The following is a 16,927-nucleotide window of genomic DNA, read 5'->3' on the forward strand; positions in this document are numbered from 1 at the left end:
CAAGTTAGGCAGAGAGGCAGGCAGAGAGAGAGGAGGAAGCAGGCTCCCTGCTGAGCAGAGAGCCCGATGTGGGACTCGATCCCAGGACTCTGAGATCATGACCTGAGCCGAAGGCAGCAGCTTAACCCACTGAGCCACCCAGGCGCCCCGCGAATTGATTTTTAATAGATTGGATTTTTTTTTTTTTTTGGAAGATTTTTGTTGTGGTTATAAAGGCAATATGCATTCGGAGATGTTTTGGAAACTACAGATAAGTATAAAACAGGAAATCACCTGTCATTCCCATTACCCTTTGTTAAAATACTGGTCTATTTCCTTTTAGTCTTTTCTAACTTGTATTTGTCATTTTGTGTCCTTTTTTTTTTTTTTTTCTACTTATCATTGGCATTTTTGCACTCATTATATTCATAGAAATCATTCAAGTGGTTACATAATTTTTCAGACCAATTTTTATCTTTTTTTTTTTTTTTTAAAGTAGAACCTCTGTGCCCAGCGTGGGGCCGGTACTCAGGACCCCGAGATCAAGAGTCTCCTGCTCTACTGACTGAGCCAGCCAGGCGCCCCTCCAGACAGACTTTTAAAGGTTAAGTCCTAAAAGACTAGTAAGGAGCCCATAAGTGAACTACTCTGCTTCCTTTTCCTGACATCTCCAGCCTCCTGACCCACTACCCTCTGAGTAATACTTGGGCTCCGTGGAAGAAAGGTGCAGGACTCTATTACCTATTTCCTGTGGCTTCTTCTGACTTGGATTATTGTCAATACGCTGCTTTTCCTTCTTCCCCCTGTTCATTCTTTTGTGTTTCTTCATGATCGTGCTCTGCCCGTCTGTGGGGAGTGTGGCATTGACCGTGGCTTTCTCGTTACAGCAGGATTTCCAGGGCCACCTTCAAGGCTGTCTTCTGCTAGGTTCAGTCTTGAGGAGTCGGCTGGAAGCAGTTCTCCTGGCGGGACTGGCCGGCGGCCAGCACGGAGCTCACTCTTGTCCTTCGATTGCAGGCCTGCAGCTGAACCAGAAGGCGCTCACCACTTTCCCCGACGTGGTGCTCGTGCGGGTGCCCACCCCCTCGGTGCAGTCGGACAGTGACATCACAGTCCTGCGCCACCTGGAGAAGCTGGGCTGCCGCCTGGTCAACCGCCCGCAGAGCATTTTGAACTGCGTCAACAAGTTCTGGACGTTCCAGGAGCTGGCTGGCCACGGGGTTCCCATGCCAGACACCTTCTCGTACGGTGCGTGTCCTTGGGATTGGAGCGGACCTTCCCAAACCATCCTGCCTCTCTGTCTTTTCTCTCCCCGAAAGCCCTCTAGGGTCTTGTTGATTTACAGCGGGTCGGAATTCAGCCTCTCAAGTCCTTAACATGGTTGCTCCCTTTGTCTTTTAACTCACCGAGGCTGTGCGTGTGTGGGGTACGCACCATGTGCCCGGTGCCATGCGAGGTGCTGGGCTAGGGTGGTAAGTGACAGTGTCCTGCCCTGGAGGCGCTCCCCACTCATCAGAGCCTGGGGTTGGTGGTGGTCAGTGAACAAATAGGCAGTGTCAGGACAGTAAGTGCCATGATGCGTTAGTGCAAGGTGGTACGGGATATATGGACCGTGTATATCATATATACCATATATATCGCTTCTCAGCCTTTTGTGTGGGATATATGCAGCTTCGGAGACATTGAGGGAGGCTTATTCAGAGAGAATAGCAAAGCTCAGCTGAAGTTATCCCGGGGAAGCAGCGGGGGTAGGGGGGTAACCCAAGCAGAGAGCGGAATGTAGATCAACCTAGAGTCAAGTGAGAACGTGACTGATGGGTAGTATTTTGAGTAGTTTGTAGATAGATGGGAGATGGAGCCGAGATGTAAGAGGAGCTTATATGGTGTATGAAGTAGATAGGGCAAATCCAGAGACTTCCAGGGTGGTGGCCTGATCAGAGTGCAGGATATCGCTTTGGCTGCCCAACAAGGAAGGAATCAGACAGGGCGGAGTGGAGACAAGGTATGTGGCGGCAGGCTTTTTAAGCTGTCCAAGTGAGCCATGATAGTCGTAACTGGCAGGGGGTTCATAGTCAGGATGAAGATAAGAGATCCAGGAATTACAAAGGAGATCGCAGTAACAGGACGTGAAGACTGGCCAGATCTGAGGGTGTAGAAGGAATCCAGAGTGACTCCAGTTTCTGGTTTGGGCAGCCAGAGGGGACAGCAGTCAGTCACTGAGACCAGAGACACAGAAGAGGAGAAGCAAGTTCGTGGGCAGGGTGTGAGGGGTTATCCGGCAGAGATGATTTCAGTTTGGGGCACGTTCTTTTTGAGGCATCTATAGGATAAGCAAGGAAGACTGTTCCTTAGGCAGCGGATGAGTGGATCTGGAGCTGCTGAGAGAGGGGTGGCCTAGGGAAATGGTTTTGGAAACGTTCATGACGTTAAGTGAAGTCGTCGAGAATAGATGCGATTGCTCAGGAGAATATACAGAATGAAGAGAGGGCTTAACTGGACACCTTTTCATGGCGAGTTTTATGTACATTTTACCACAGTAAAAACGAAAACTCAGTGAGAGGGTTCAAGAGGGAACCCTGGAGAGACTGGGTCAGGGAAGAGGGAGGTATGCAGGAGACCAAGCAGGGGCAGCTGGAGAGGTGAAGAGGGAAAGGAGAGATGACAGATGCCAATGGAAAGAACATTCCGGGGAGGATCGTATAATTCAAAGTGTTGTCTGGTTCTGAAAGGACAAGGAACATAAGCGCTGGGATGTGTGTTGGACTTAGCCACAGGGACTCGGCGAATACAGCTGCAGTTTAGTGATGGGGAGACGGCCCAGACTGTCAAGGGCGAGGGAATGAAAGAGAAGTGAGAAAATGCAAACCTGTTTGAGTAACTTGATGGTAGGGATACAAGCTTGTGATTAAGGGGTGAAGCAGGGGCAAGGAATAGGGATTTTGTTTGTTGAAGATGGGAGAGAACGGGGCATGTTTAAAATGGCGATGGGTGGGGCACCTGGGTGGCTGAGTCGTTCGGTATCTGCCTTCGGCTCGGGTCATGATCTTGCAGTCCTGGGATCGAGCCCCGCATCAGGCTCCCTACTCAGCGGGGAGCCTGCTTCTCCCTCTCCCATTCCCCCTGCTTGTGTTCCCTTTCTTGCTGTGTCTCTCTTTGTCAAATAAATAAATAAAATCTTTAAAATAGATAGGTAGATAGATAGATAATCGCTTCTCAGCCTTTTGGCTAAGATCAAGTGTAGATAGATAGGCAATTAAAATGGTGATGGAGGGGCGCTGGATGGCACAGTCGGTTAAGCATCCGACTTTTGGTTTCAGCTCAGGTCATGATCTCAGGGTCATGAGATCAAGCCCCATGGCAGGCTCCATGCTCAGTGCGTAGTTTGGTTGAGCCTCTCTCCCTCTGCCCCTCCTGCTCATGCTCTCTCTCACAAATACATCTTTAAAAATAAATAAAATGGTGATGAAACTGGGAACTGGGAGGTTGAAGACCCATCAGAGAGAGCACACTTAACGATACAAGATCCCCAGGAAGGTGAGAGGAAAAGGGGTTTAGAGCACAGGTGCAGGGACAACCTTGGATAAGAAAGAAGACCCCTCCTTCACTGTTTTATAGGGAAGGGAAAAAGGATAGCTGGAGATCAGGAAGCTGGGAGTGCCCTTTTCCTTTTTAAAGATTTATTTATGGGGTACCTGGGCGGCTCAGGTGGTTAAGCGTCTGTCTTCAGGTCATGATCCTAGGGTCCTGGGATTGAGCCCTGCTTTGGGCTCTCTGCTCGGCGGGAGGCCTGCTTCCTCTCTCATGCCCCCTGCTTGTGTTCCTTCTCTCGATGCCTCACTCTGTCAGATAAATAAATAAAATCTTCAAAATATATGTAACGATTTATTTATTTATTTAAGAGAGAGTAGGGGGAGGGGCAGAGGGAGAGCATCTCCAGCAGCCTCCCTGCTGAGTGTGAGTGCAAGATCTCAGGGCCCATGAGATTCGGGCCTGAGACACTTAGCTGACTGAGTCACCCGGGCGCCCTAGGAGCTCCCTTCTGATCATGTGTACTCTTTGTGCAGATGCCCCTGATGATGGACACAGCCTCATTGTGGTTGTCCGTCATTAACACTGCTGAACCGCAGCCATTTTACTGGGGAAAATTCCTGCCCTGCCTGTAGGGCTGGTAGGAGGCTTACATGAGCTAGAGCGGGTGAGGCCTTTGCCACAGTCACGTACTTGATCAGTGTTGTTTTCTTTATCTCTCTACTCCCACGGATGTTACAGGTGCAAAGTCCATGTCTATCGGATGGCACGGGTCTGAGTTGCTTTAATCAGAGGTACCTGAGGCCCTCAAAGAGTTCGCACAGAGGAGCCGCGCGGGGCGGACATCAGCCTGACCTTCCCTGACTTTCCCCTTCTCTTGGCAGGTGGGCACGAAGACTTTTCAAAGATGATCGATGAAGCTGAGCCCCTGGGCTACCCGGTCGTGGTGAAGAGCACTCGAGGACACCGGGGTCAGTGCCGCGCCTCCCGGCCTCCCTTGGGGCCACTCTGCTGCTGGCTCATCAGGCGCGGCCCAGCGCTGCTTAGAGAAGTGGAGCGCCCCCTCACGGGGCTCGCAGTGTCATCTGTCTCCCGTCCCCTCCTCGCTGCCCCCACGGTCCTTGCTACCTCAGACCCTTCTTGTTCACTCCCTGGACTCCTGACTTGACTCTGAGTGGTCTCCCTAGTCCCGGTGTCAGTGTGTCCTCTTTTCTTAGGGAGTCATTTCTCTGAGACATCTGTTTGCCTCACTCCCTCACTAAAAAGCCCTTCTAAGAGCCTTTTTGCCTCTTGGACAAGGTCTGTGTTCGTTGCCATCGCCCTGAGGCCCGGTAGCTTCATCCTTCCTGTGCAGCCTGCATCAGCCTTTGCCACGTGCCCTCTCCGTCGTCCACTGTCGACTACTTCGCTAGCTAGACCACGTATTGTCTTTAAACCTCTGCCCTCTTCCCTCTGCTGGCAGTGGCGTCTTCCTCTGGCCTCTAGTGAACCTCTGCTCTCACATAAGGGCCTGCTGGCCTCCCCCTCCACTGTTGTTTCTTTCCCCTCCACGTGCCTGGTCCTCTTCTCTCCCCACCAGCTCGGCCTTTGTGTTTCTGTGGTGCTCAGTCCACGGCTCTAGCACGGCACTGCCCGTTACGACAGTTCCAAGTGCATACGCGTCTCCCCCTGGCTGGCAGGGTGCTGCTCAGGGGCGGGAATCCGGTCCGGGGCCTCTTGGTCCCCGGGACCTGCTACAGAACTCGGTGCAGAGCAGGGACTGGTGACGGAGAGGAGCTCGCATGCAGCAGGAAGCTCTCCCGCAGCCTGGGAGCAGGTCCCCCCCGACCGCCTGATGCGACTTCCACGCTCAGGGCATCTGCAGTGAGGGGAGGCCCCCAAAACAGACACGTGATGAGCAGTTCCTGTGCCGTAGGGGATGGGGCAGTGAGATGAACTAGACTCAGTCCCTGCTCTCGGGGAGCTGCAGTGTGCAGGGAGTAGAGACAGTCACATCACAGGGTGATCACCTCCCTGGCAGGCTGGTCCAGCACCTGCTTGCGCTGGACAGAGGCCACGTGGCGGAGAAGGCCTCCCTGGAGGAGGAGGAGACTGAAGTTGGAGAGTGGAATTCAGACTGGAGGAAGTGAGTAAGCGAGTGTATGGAGGCAGGTGTGAGCAAAGTCACCCGTGGGAGCCAAAGGGTCCCGTTGAGGAGAAAGGAATGAGTTTCAGGGGCAAGGGGGGCCCTTAATGCTATTCAGTAGATATGCTATAGTGCTCAAGTTCAATGTCTAGTTTTTTTTTATTGTGCTAAAGTATACATAATTGAGAATTCAACTAATGTTTATTGAGTGCCCACAGAGTGCCAGGCCCTGTTGTAGACCCTGGGGATACAGATAGGAACAAAACAAAAACTGTCCTCAAGGAGCTCCCATTGTAGAAGGGTAAAACAGACAATAAATGGAAATTAAATAAAATACATGGTATTTTCAAATATTAAATATTGAGGTGTGGGGTGCCTGTGTGGCTCAGTCAGTTAAGCATCTGACTCTTGATTTCGGCTCAGGTCATGATCTCAGGGTCATGACATTGAGTCCTGCGTCAGGCTCTGTGCTGAGTGTGGAGCCTGCTTAAGATTCTCTCTTTCCTTCTCTCCCTCTGCCCCTCTCACTCCCACTTGATTGCTCGCTCTCTCTCAAAATATAAAAATAAAAAAAATTTAAAAATTGAGATGTAATTCACATAACAAACAGTTCACCATTTTTAAGTGTACAATTTAGTGGATTTTAGTATATTCACTATTGTGTCCAATCATAGCCATTATCTAATTTCAGAATATTTTCATCCCCCCGAAAAACCCCTGAACCTAATAGGGGCCAGTCGCACTTGCCTCCCCTGGACCCTGGCAACCACTCATCTACTTTGTGTTTCTATGGATTTGCCTATTTTGAACATTTCTTATCAGAGAATCATCCAGTATGTGACCTTTTGTGTCTGGCTCCTTCTGCTTAGCATGATGTTTTCATGGGTCATTCATGTCGTGGTGTAGATCAGTCCTGCATTCCTTCTTATCCCTCCCTAATAACCTGTTGTATGGCTTGCCCACATTTGTTTATCTGCTCGTGAGCTGGTGGACATCTGAGTTTTTTCCATTGTGGCTTTATCAATAATGCTGCTGTAAACATATATTTTCCTTTCTCTTGGGTTATCTATCTAAGCCTGGAATTGTGGGATCCGACGGTAACCTTATGATTAGCCTCAGAGGAACTGCTGCACTGTTTTCTACAATGGTTATGTCATTTTAGGGCCCACCAGCAGTATATGAGGGTTCTGATTTCTCATCATTCTTAGTAATCCTTGTTTTATTCATTTACTCCTTTATTTATGATTGGGGTTTTTTTGGAGTACTAAATAAAACTTTTTTTTTAAAGATTTTATTTATTTATTTGAGACACACAGAGCACAAATAAGGAGGCGGAGCAGAGGGAGAGGGAGAAGCAGGCTCCCTGCTGAGCAAGGAGCCCAGTGTGGGGCTCACTCCCAGGACCCTGAGGTCATGACCTGAGCTAAAGGCAGCCACTTAAGTGACTGAGCCACCCAGGATGCCCCTAAATAAAATTTTTTGACTGTATATATTTGAACATTTATAGCCTGAAAAGTGGGCAGGCCTACCTCTTAGAATATACATATATAAATGTCCTCTTTGCCTTGACAAATTAAGCAAATAGTCACCATACTTCTACCATAAAAGCAAGCCACAAGCCAAAATACATGTTTCCCGAGCATTAGTAACGTAGGGGCCCACTTCATTTATTGATTTTTAAATGAATTTTTAAAATCTTTTTTGAGATCTGATTGATTACAGTATAATGACTGAATGTATACATTGCAGAATGGTCAGCACAGTAAGTCTAGGTAACATCCATCACGTACAGAATCTTTTTCTTATGATAAGAATTTTTAGCAACTTGCGCATTTGTGTTTTGTTTTAATTCTCACCATCCCAGTGAGTGGAAGGAGGCATCTGACTGTGGTTTTGCTTTCTATTTCCCTAATGAGTAGTGATGTCAAGCATCTTTTCATGTGGTTATTAGGCATTTGTAGATCTTTGGACAACTGTGTATTCAGATCCTTTGCCCACTTTTCAGTTGGGTTATTGGCGTTCTGATTGCTGAGGTTTATTTGTTTTTCTGTTTAAAGATTTATTTATTTATTTATTGGGGGGGAGGGGCAGAGGGGAGAGAGAGAGTGGATTCCACGCTGAGTGCAGAGCCCAGCTCAGGGCTCAGTCTTATAACTCTGAGATCAGAGTCTGAGCCAAAGCCTGGAAGAGCTGGATGGTCAACCAACTGCACCACCCAGGGGCCCCTTTTTTATTGCTGAGTTTTGTTTTTTTTTTTTAAGATTTTATTTATTTATTTGACAGAGAAAGAAATCACAAGTAGGCAGAGCAGCAGCAGAGAGAGAGGTGGAAGCAGGCTCCCTGCTCAGCAGAGAGCCCAATGCGGGCCTTGATCCCAGGACCCTAGGATCATGACCTGAACCGAAGGCAGAGGCTTAACCCACTGAGCCACCCAGGCACCCCTATTGCTGAGTTTTTTAAGAGTTCATAACATAACGGACATAATTTGAACCTGTTTCTTCCCCACCATGTGTTGTCTTTTTACTTTCTTGATAGTGTCCTTGGATGTGGAGAAGGTTTTGATTTCAATGGAGTTCAGTTCATCTGGATTTTTTCTTTGGTGGCTTGTGCATTTAGTTGTCATTTTGTGGCTACCTAATCCAAGGTCACACAGATTGATACTTAGGTTTCCCTGTGAGCGTTTTATAGTTTTAGCTCCTACTTCGGGTCTTTGATCCCTTTGAAGCTAATTTTGGTATATGGTGTGAGGCGCAGGGGTCCAGCTTCCTTCGTTTACATGTGGATATCCAGTTTTCCCGGTATTATTTGTTAAAGACAATTCTTTCCTTGATGGGATGCTTTTATAACTCTTGACAAAAAGCCCCTGACCTCTGTGTGAGGCTCTCCTCTGGGCTCTCGGTTCTATTCCGTTGATCCATGTGTCTGCCCTCCTATGCCAGGCCACACTATCTTCATGACTGTAACTTTGCAGTATGTTTTGCAGTTGGGAAGTTGGACTCCAGTTTTGTCCTTTTACTCTTTTTTTTCAAGATTGTGTTGGATATTTGGGATCCTTGCCTTTCTGTGTGAATTTGGCAGTATAATGTAAAATCTGCTTGTCAACTTCTGCAAAAAAGGAAGTCAGACTTTTGGTGGGGACTGTGTCAGATCTGTAGATAGTCAGTGTTGCTGTCTTAACAATATTAAGTCCTCTGGTCCCTGAACAAGGGGCTTCTTTCCATTTATTTAGTTCTTTAATTCTCTCAGAAATGTTTTTTGTTTTTTTCTTTTTTTAAAGAAGCATCTTTTTTTTTTTTTAAAGATTTTATTTATTTATTTATTTGACACAGAGAGAGAGAGATCACAAGTAGGCAGAGAAGCAGGCAGAGAGAGAGGGGGAAGCAGGCTCCCCGCTGAGCAGAGAGCCCCATGCAGGACTCCATCCCAGGACCCCGAGATCATGACCTGAGCCAAAGGCAGAGGCTTAACCCACTGAGCCACCCAGGTGCCCCATCTCAGAAATGTTTTATGGTTTTCAGTGATAAGTCTTGTTCTTCTTCGGTTAAAATTTATTCCTAATGTTTTTGTTCCTTTTTGATACGCTGGTAAATGGGATTGTGTTCTTAATTTCGTTTTCAGGTTGTTCATCACTAGTGTAACATGTCGTATCTTAGGGGAAATGGGCGGGGAGTAGACAAACGGTAGCAGTAGTTAGACCCTAGTATATGGAAATAAATCTAAAGAAAGCAGTGGAATGGTACAGCTCTGCCCCTGAGAAAGTTACTAATCTTGTAGACTTTTATTTCCCTCTACTGTAAAACAAAAATAACTATCCTGTCCTAATGGCTTCTTAGGGCTAGTATGAGGTGTAAATGAAATAATGAAAAAACAGGGCGCCTGGGTGGCTAATGTGTTTGGCTCAGGGTGGATGATTAATCTTGGTCCTCTTTCCCACCCTCTCCTCCCTTTTCCTCTGTGCCTGAAAACTATAGCTCCCTTATTAATTTTTTTGAAGATTTTATTTATTTATTTGACACAGAGAGAGAACGAGCACAAGCAGGGGGAGCAGCAGGCTCCCAGCCTGCGGGAGAGAGGGAAGAAGGCTCCCAGCTGAGCAAGGAGCCTGATGCAGGACTCGATCCCAGGACCCTGGGATTATGACTTAAGCTGAAGGCAGCTGCCTAACCAACTGAGCCGCCCAGGCGTCCCACTAACGCTCCTTTAGTAACTGTAGACTAAACCTGCCACCTGTCAGGAACCAAGGAACCAAGTCCCTGTATCAAGCCCCCATCTCTGTGAAAATCCTACCTAATGTCCAGGGAACCCTCAGGGCCCATACTTGAATCCCAGCCATGTGTGGTCAGATGCCAGATCTCCTGGTGCCAAGTGTGCAGTGATGGAGACATGTGTTGGAGGTTACTTCTCAGTCTTCTGTACCACTAGGGGCTGATACCCATCACTCTTGTTATTCAGACTTCAGAAGGGTCCTACTCCTTTTAATGTAGTGACACAAATCTTAGGAAAACCTTCTCTTTGTTCCATTACAGGAAGGCAGAGACTGGGTGTGCTCATGTCGGATTTGCAGAGCAAACCTCTGAGGAAGTCCTGCTCCGATATGTCAGTTAATATGCAAATGGGAAAGCAGATGTTAAGTAATGACAAAAGCACTGGTGATTCGAGCAGAAAAGAAAGGATTTGGAGTCAAGCAGGAATTCTTTCTCCAGATAGCAATAGAAGTATAGATCATTCCATTTAGAATTCAACAGGTATAGCCAGATAGTTTTCTTATGCTTTAGAGGAGGAGGGGGTCCGTCGGGGCTCCCTCTTTGAACTCCCATAGTGTTGGCATAGATCTCTGTTAATGCTCTATCATGCTGTATTAGAGTTCCCTTTTGTGGATCTCTGTCTGCCTAGCCTTAGAATTCCTCTAAGTGTGTTTAGTTAATTATGTTCTGTAAACATGGATTGACACCTGCTTTGTACTTCGAGCCCAGTGTGAGGTTTGGCGGATTAACAAAGTGGGTTAGAGACGGACTCTGCCTCATCAGCATCCTGGAGTGATAGGAGATGCTTTTGGAACTGAGCTGACTAGATCCTCAGGATTTTATTTTATTTTATTTTATTTGGCCTCGCCTCTGTGTTTCTGGAATAACCTCATTATTCCATCCTGGAAAAAAAGGGTTGTGGTGAGGGGAGAGAGGGACGTGAGTAAAACCAAGAGAACACAAGGTTCGGCGGCCATTTGGTAAGAACCAAGAGTCTGGTCAGAGAAACAGAAGAGGCCGAGGGAAGGCAGGTTCAGAAAGAACCGACAGCTGTGTGGGACAGGGAGACGGGAGGGCAAGGACTCCCCTCGAAGCCTTCTCTGACTCCTCCTCTTGCTCTTTATATTTCTTCTTAAAGGAAAAGCTGTTTTTCTTGCCAGAGATAAACATCACCTCTCGGACATCTGCCATCTGATCCGCCATGACGTGCCCTACCTGTTCCAGAAGTATGTGAAGGAGTCACACGGCAAAGACATCCGGGTGGTGGTGGTAGGGGGCCGGGTGATAGGCTCCATGCTTCGCTGCTCCACTGATGGACGGATGCAGAGCAACTGCTCCCTCGGTAAGGGACAAAAGTTCTCCGTCCATTTCCTCACTACGGATTTTTCCTTAGGGTATTTGTACCGGTTCAGTACATGTGGATCGAGCCCTTCTATCTTGTCAAACCCTCTGCGAGGCTCTGGGATCACAGATAAGGATTAGAAACAAGCCCTGTCCTGTCACAGCAAGCAGCCCGGGAAGGGGACAGATGGGTGTAGGTGCTGTGACAGAGGTCAGGCCTAGGTATCAGAGCACTGAGATGGAACCCTCTCTGGTAGGGGTTGGAACTCAGCAGTTGGGTTTCACCCAGGGAGTGACATGAGGATCCATGTTTGAGAAAAACCGACAGGCAGGTAGAGGAGGGACTGAAGGCAGAGACAAGGCGGAGGAGTTTGGAAGATTTTTACAGTTGCTCGGGCAGGAGGTAATGACCGTCTGCACTGAGGCAGTGGCAGAAGGCAGAGTGCATTCTGCTTTTACATTGTCATCGAGGATTGGGTTTTCCTTATATGTTTGATACAGTGAGAAAGCTACAGTTTATGTTTGGATCAAAAGCATAACCCCATCTCATGAACCTGTTGTTTATCTTGTTTTCTGTTGCGGTGAATGGAGACATTGCAGGAGGGATGTAAATTCTTGTCCTCATCACAGAAAGCTTCCATCATCCGCACTGAATGAATGTGTCGTGGGTAATACGATAATACGATAAAACACATGCCAGGGTTAGATCCTAACTGGCCCTGTGGGTGTACCAAGGTAGTGAGTAACAGAGGCTGAGACGCAGTTCAGTCCTTCCTTCACGAATACTGGTCGAGAGCAGTCACCACCAGTAGACTCCATGAGAGTGCACTTAACAGAGAGAGTCCCTGCCCTGGGACAGCTGTGGCTCCACAGAGGACAAGACCCGAAAGCAGGTCATTGCAAGATGTAGTGTCGTGATGGGGGCAGATGCCACGCTCAGGCTGGCACAGTGCTGAGTACCCAACATCTCCTTTTTGTGTGTGGTACCACCCCATGGAACCTGGTGTTTTATGTTGTCTTTTTTAGTCACCATATAATGTGCATTCTTTAACAAGGTAGGAACCAGATGGTTTTGCCATTTATCCTTGTTGCTTTTCCTGGTGAGCTAGTCTGAAACTCTTTTATAGCCTTTTCCTTATGCATTTGAACAGGTGGGGAAGGGACCTGTTAAGGTGAAGGCATTAGTTGTTGGACCTTAGACTGTAGGTCTTAAGTCCTTCCAAGGAGACTATTGAACCTGAGGTTAGCTCTGTTGTAGGTGAGGGCAGCCAGACTCTCTGTCTTTGGCACAGGATTTTGTCTCACAAGCCTTTCCATCCCCTTCTTCCTAAAACATAATGTTAATTTTTTTTCAGATTTTTTTTTTTAGAGGTGCGGGGGAGGGGCTGAGGGAGAGAGAGAGAGAATCCCAGGCAGATTCCATGCTGAGTGTGGAGCCCGACATGGGGCTTAGTCCCATGACCCAGAGATCCTGACCTGAGCTGAATTCAAGAGTCGGACGCTTTACTGACTGAGCCACCCAGGCGCCCCAACATAATGTTAATTTTGCTTTTTCTGTACAAAAGGAATCCATTTTCACATAGAAAATTTGGAGAACATGGCAAAGTCCAGAGAAAAAAATACTTATTAATCCCACCCTTTAAAGACAGGCGTTGTTAACTTTTGTGTATTGTTCTTTCCGGCAGGATCTTTTGCACAGTTGTGGTTATGCTGCGAGTCTTAAATCCTTCCAAGTATTTTTCCATGGGATCACCAGTGCTCTACGAGCATTATTATTCATGATTTTAAAATATGCTGCTTTCCTCTGTTGCGAGAGATTTGTGGTTTTTCATTTACTTACCAACAAATGTTTAGTTGAGCGCCTATTATGTCTCAGGATTTTGATTTTCCAGTATTTTAAAAACCCTGCCATCAACATCTTGGTGCATAAAGCTTTTTTCCATTACATAAGATTATTTCCTTAGTGGTAGGTCAGAGGAAATAAACATTTTAAAAACTCTTAGATAAGAAATGGCCCTATTGTTTTCCCAAAGGGCGTCCTGATTTCCAAGCAGATCTTCCGTGAGTAATAAGAATGGCTGTCTCCCTGCCCCCTCTCTGTATGGCCCCATCTCTTCTTTGAAGGGCCATCGTGTCCCTGGTGTTTGACGTCACCACTATGTCGCTGTGCTTTCCCCACAGGCGGTGTGGGTGTCATGTGCCCGCTGACAGAGCAAGGCAAGCAGCTGGCTATTCAGGTGTCCAACATCCTGGGCATGGACTTCTGTGGCATCGATCTCCTCATCATGGACGACGGCTCCTTTGTGGTGTGTGAGGCGAACGCCAACGTCGGCTTCCTAGCCTTCGACCAGGCGTGCAATTTAGATGTGGGTGGCATCATCGCAGACTACACCATGTCCTTGCTGCCCAATAGGCAGACTGGCAAGATGGCCGTCCTCCCGGGACTGTCCAGTCCCAGGGAGAAGAAAGAGCCAGATGGCTGCGCTTCAGCTCAGGGAGTTGCAGAGAGCGTCTACGCCATCAACAATGGGTCTACCTCTAGTGAGAGTGAGCCTGAACTGGGAGAGATCCGGGATTCCTCAGTGAGCACAACCGGGGCCCCGCCCCCCATGCTGCCCGAAGCTGGCTACAACATTAACAACAGGATTGCTTCCGAATTAAAACTTAAGTGAATTCCTGCTTTTTGGCAGCATTTAAACCAAATCCTACTGCTTCCCTATAGTTTTGAGTGAATAAAATCTGGACTAATGTGATTTCATTTGCACAGAAACTAGAAAATCCCATCTGGGCACTCAGCATTCTTTCTAACGATGATTTAAGCAAACGGCTTAGCTTTGTGGTTTTTACAGAGACTAATACAAAAACACTCACCAAGAGCAACATCCCGAGCGGTCGGCTGGAGACCGGGGTCTGCCGCGAGCATTCGGATGCTACGGCTGCCTCTGAAGGCGCTGACTGTGCTGCTGACTCTGGCTGTTACCAGCAGAGCCCAGGAACTCAGAATGGGTCCCGGAAGCGCTGCACTCAGGAGCCACCACCCAGTGGAGGGGGGCTGCGGAAGAGACGCAACGCGACTGCACTAACGAGCTCTTCACCGTGTGTGTGTGATGCTTAAAGGATACGCAGTTCAGTCTCTGCTCCCCGTCAAATCACCATCTTGGCCATATTTCTCTGACACTCAGGATATGGTGTTTTAGGGAGCTTCCTCATTAGCATTTTCGATGAAGCACTTTGTAGAAAGTTTGAGAGCGAGCGTTATCTGACATCACCGGTTGGCAGATCTCCTGCTGTGGAACTGGGGCTTTCTACAAATTGCTTTGCCACGCTGAACTTACAGACCCTGCTTCAACTAATGCCAGCCCCAGCAGCCTCTTGCACCTTTGCTGCCTTTGGCCTCAGCTGGAAATGCACTTCAATGAGCTAGTGGCCACACACTTTATTTCTTACGCGTGCACTAGAATCGAATGCCATGAACTTTCTTGTCAGTGGACTCTGTTCATTTGTCATCCAGAAGCCGGTGGGTTTTTAATCACAGAAAGCTACTGGAAGATAATCATTTCCCCTTCTCTCCTAAACTGTGTACTGCTTAGCTCTAGAAGGTTTCCTTGAATGCACTGGTGTAGTGGGCCTGTTGGGTGGATAGAGCCATTGGAAACACATTCTAATCGCCTTGACATTCTAGTCCCGGCCAAGTTCCCGAGACCTGTCTTTCCCCACTTTTTCCAAACCGGGGAGACTCAGGAATTACTCACTGCACCTTCAGCGGGAGGGCGGTTGGATAATATAGGCGGGACACCAAGTGCTTTTCATTTTAACTGTTTAAGCAGTAGATAATGATCCTTCCCTTGGGTGACATCGTGGAGATGGGGTTTTCCATTTCTGCCTATGTGAAGTATGAGAATGAGCAAGACTCCCTTTTCAACCAAATACACTAAAATGTAAGCACTCAAGAGTTACCATAATCCTTGTCATTTCCTTAGGAGACTATACTCTTGAGCTGTGATGTTGCATGTGCCCAGGACTGATAGAAGTCCTCTTTGGAATTATCTCTGAGGTCTTGCAAGGCAAGAGGCCTCACAGCCTTATAATCAGACTTCAGTTCTCACACCACCCCTCCCCAGAGGTGGTCCCAAACTCTGTCATCCTTTTTATTTTTCAGACTTACCTTCTAATGCTCTTTGGCTATTAAAAAAAAAAAATCTTTCCTCAAAAAATAAGTCTATCCATAAAGGATAACAATGAGAAAGCGTACAAGTGGACAGTTTCCAAGGAAGGCTCTAGACATAGTCACGGACTAAACATCGTCCATCTTCCCCAGGTGACTAGTTTGAAGGCAGCAACACCCATTCGGGTGTATAAATTCCTGTATTTACTCTGCTGTAAGTATAAAATGTGTATAAAGTCAAAACTATTAACATTTTTTTTCACAACACATTTAAATAGAAATTGGCTTTTTAAATACTGTGGCTAAAAGCACATCTCACCAAGTAACACTTAGACAATTGAACAACGTTCGGCTCCATGTCCTGGAGATACCGTCCTACACAATTGTAGTTCAGACGCTCCAACATAGGGTGCATGCCACTCAGTTGTAACTCTAGTAACGTGTCTTGTACAGTTGACAAATAATAATACTTCACTTTTATGCAGGTTAAGACATTTACCTTACCTCTACCACTCAGGGTGGGTTTAGAAGGATAGTTCTAGGTCTGTTCTTGTTGGAATTGTCCGAACACTTTCTGTGTAAACATCTGAACCAAGTGATGACCTTCTGGAAGCTGCATTCACTCATTCCCACTGTTCAGTGTAAGCCCAGTCTCCCCACTTGATCTAAAAGAACGCTAGAAGGCCCTGTCCCGAGTGGAGCACCGAGAGGGTGCTTCCGGATTGGCTTCCGGATTGTCAAAGGGGGCCCATCTTCCAACTGCTAGTGACATCTATATAGTCATTGCCACCATTGCTTGAAATCTAGCCCAGCCCGGAAGCAGAGAGAGCTAGATCACACCTGGATCACAGCTCCCGCTTCCCCACACACCCGTGTCCCCCTGGATTTCCCAGACGGGCCATGGGCCCTGTGAGCCTTGGTCATGGGTCTAGGCCACACTCATTCCAGCTGTCTGCAAGTCCTGCTGCTGGAAGGAACATGGGACACAGAGCCAGTTCCTGGTTCTGGCTCTCCCCTTAAAGAGCTGACAACCTTGCACAATCCAGGAGGCTCTGCCTCCCATTTTTCCCCTTCTAATAGGGCAGATGGCTGTTTACCTCTTAAGGGTGCTTTGAGCTTGAAGTGAGTTGATCGATGAGACTGTGCACCATGTGGGAGGTAGTAGAAGAATACCTCCCACATCTGGTTTTGTAAGTTTCTCATCATCCCTCTTCTGAGGGAGTCAAGGGCCATGAGTTCTTGAGTTCTTGGCATCAGCACAGTAAACAGTGGTAGGGGAGCCTGAAAAAAGGATGCAGCTTCTCAGAGAGCTTTACCCCCTGGAAGGAGTAAGGCGCTCAGTGTATCCACATAGCCTTCTGGATGTATCTGAACCTGAACCTGAAACTCCTGACTCTCTTATACCAAGTAACAGTCTTCCTTAATGTAACATAAATTGCAGTGTCTGTATACGGTCTTCCCATTACCTGATAGTAGCATCTTGAAACTGGTCAAAACCTGAATGCCAATAGCTCCATCACTCAGAATATATATGATTCTGCACTT

At 47.5% G+C, this 16,927-nt stretch overlaps 1 protein-coding gene across 1 annotated transcript in view; it reads left to right on the forward strand.

Annotated features, from left to right (window-relative positions):
• The window catches only part of RIMKLA (ribosomal modification protein rimK like family member A), a 31,551-nt gene extending 16,382 nt beyond the window's left edge, over window positions 1-15,169 (forward strand). The window contains exons 2-5 of the mRNA XM_059374364.1: window positions 997-1,227; window positions 4,392-4,478; window positions 11,015-11,218; window positions 13,399-15,169. Of these exons, the coding sequence (XP_059230347.1) occupies window positions 997-1,227; window positions 4,392-4,478; window positions 11,015-11,218; window positions 13,399-13,889 (1,013 nt within the window). The 3' untranslated portion in view covers window positions 13,890-15,169. The remainder of the gene's footprint in view (window positions 1-996; window positions 1,228-4,391; window positions 4,479-11,014; window positions 11,219-13,398) is intronic.
• The last annotated feature ends 1,758 nt before the right edge of the window (window positions 15,170-16,927 follow it).

This window comes from Mustela nigripes, chromosome 14 (genome assembly GCF_022355385.1).
Source record: "Mustela nigripes isolate SB6536 chromosome 14, MUSNIG.SB6536, whole genome shotgun sequence".
Classification (NCBI taxonomy): domain Eukaryota; kingdom Metazoa; phylum Chordata; class Mammalia; order Carnivora; family Mustelidae; genus Mustela; species Mustela nigripes.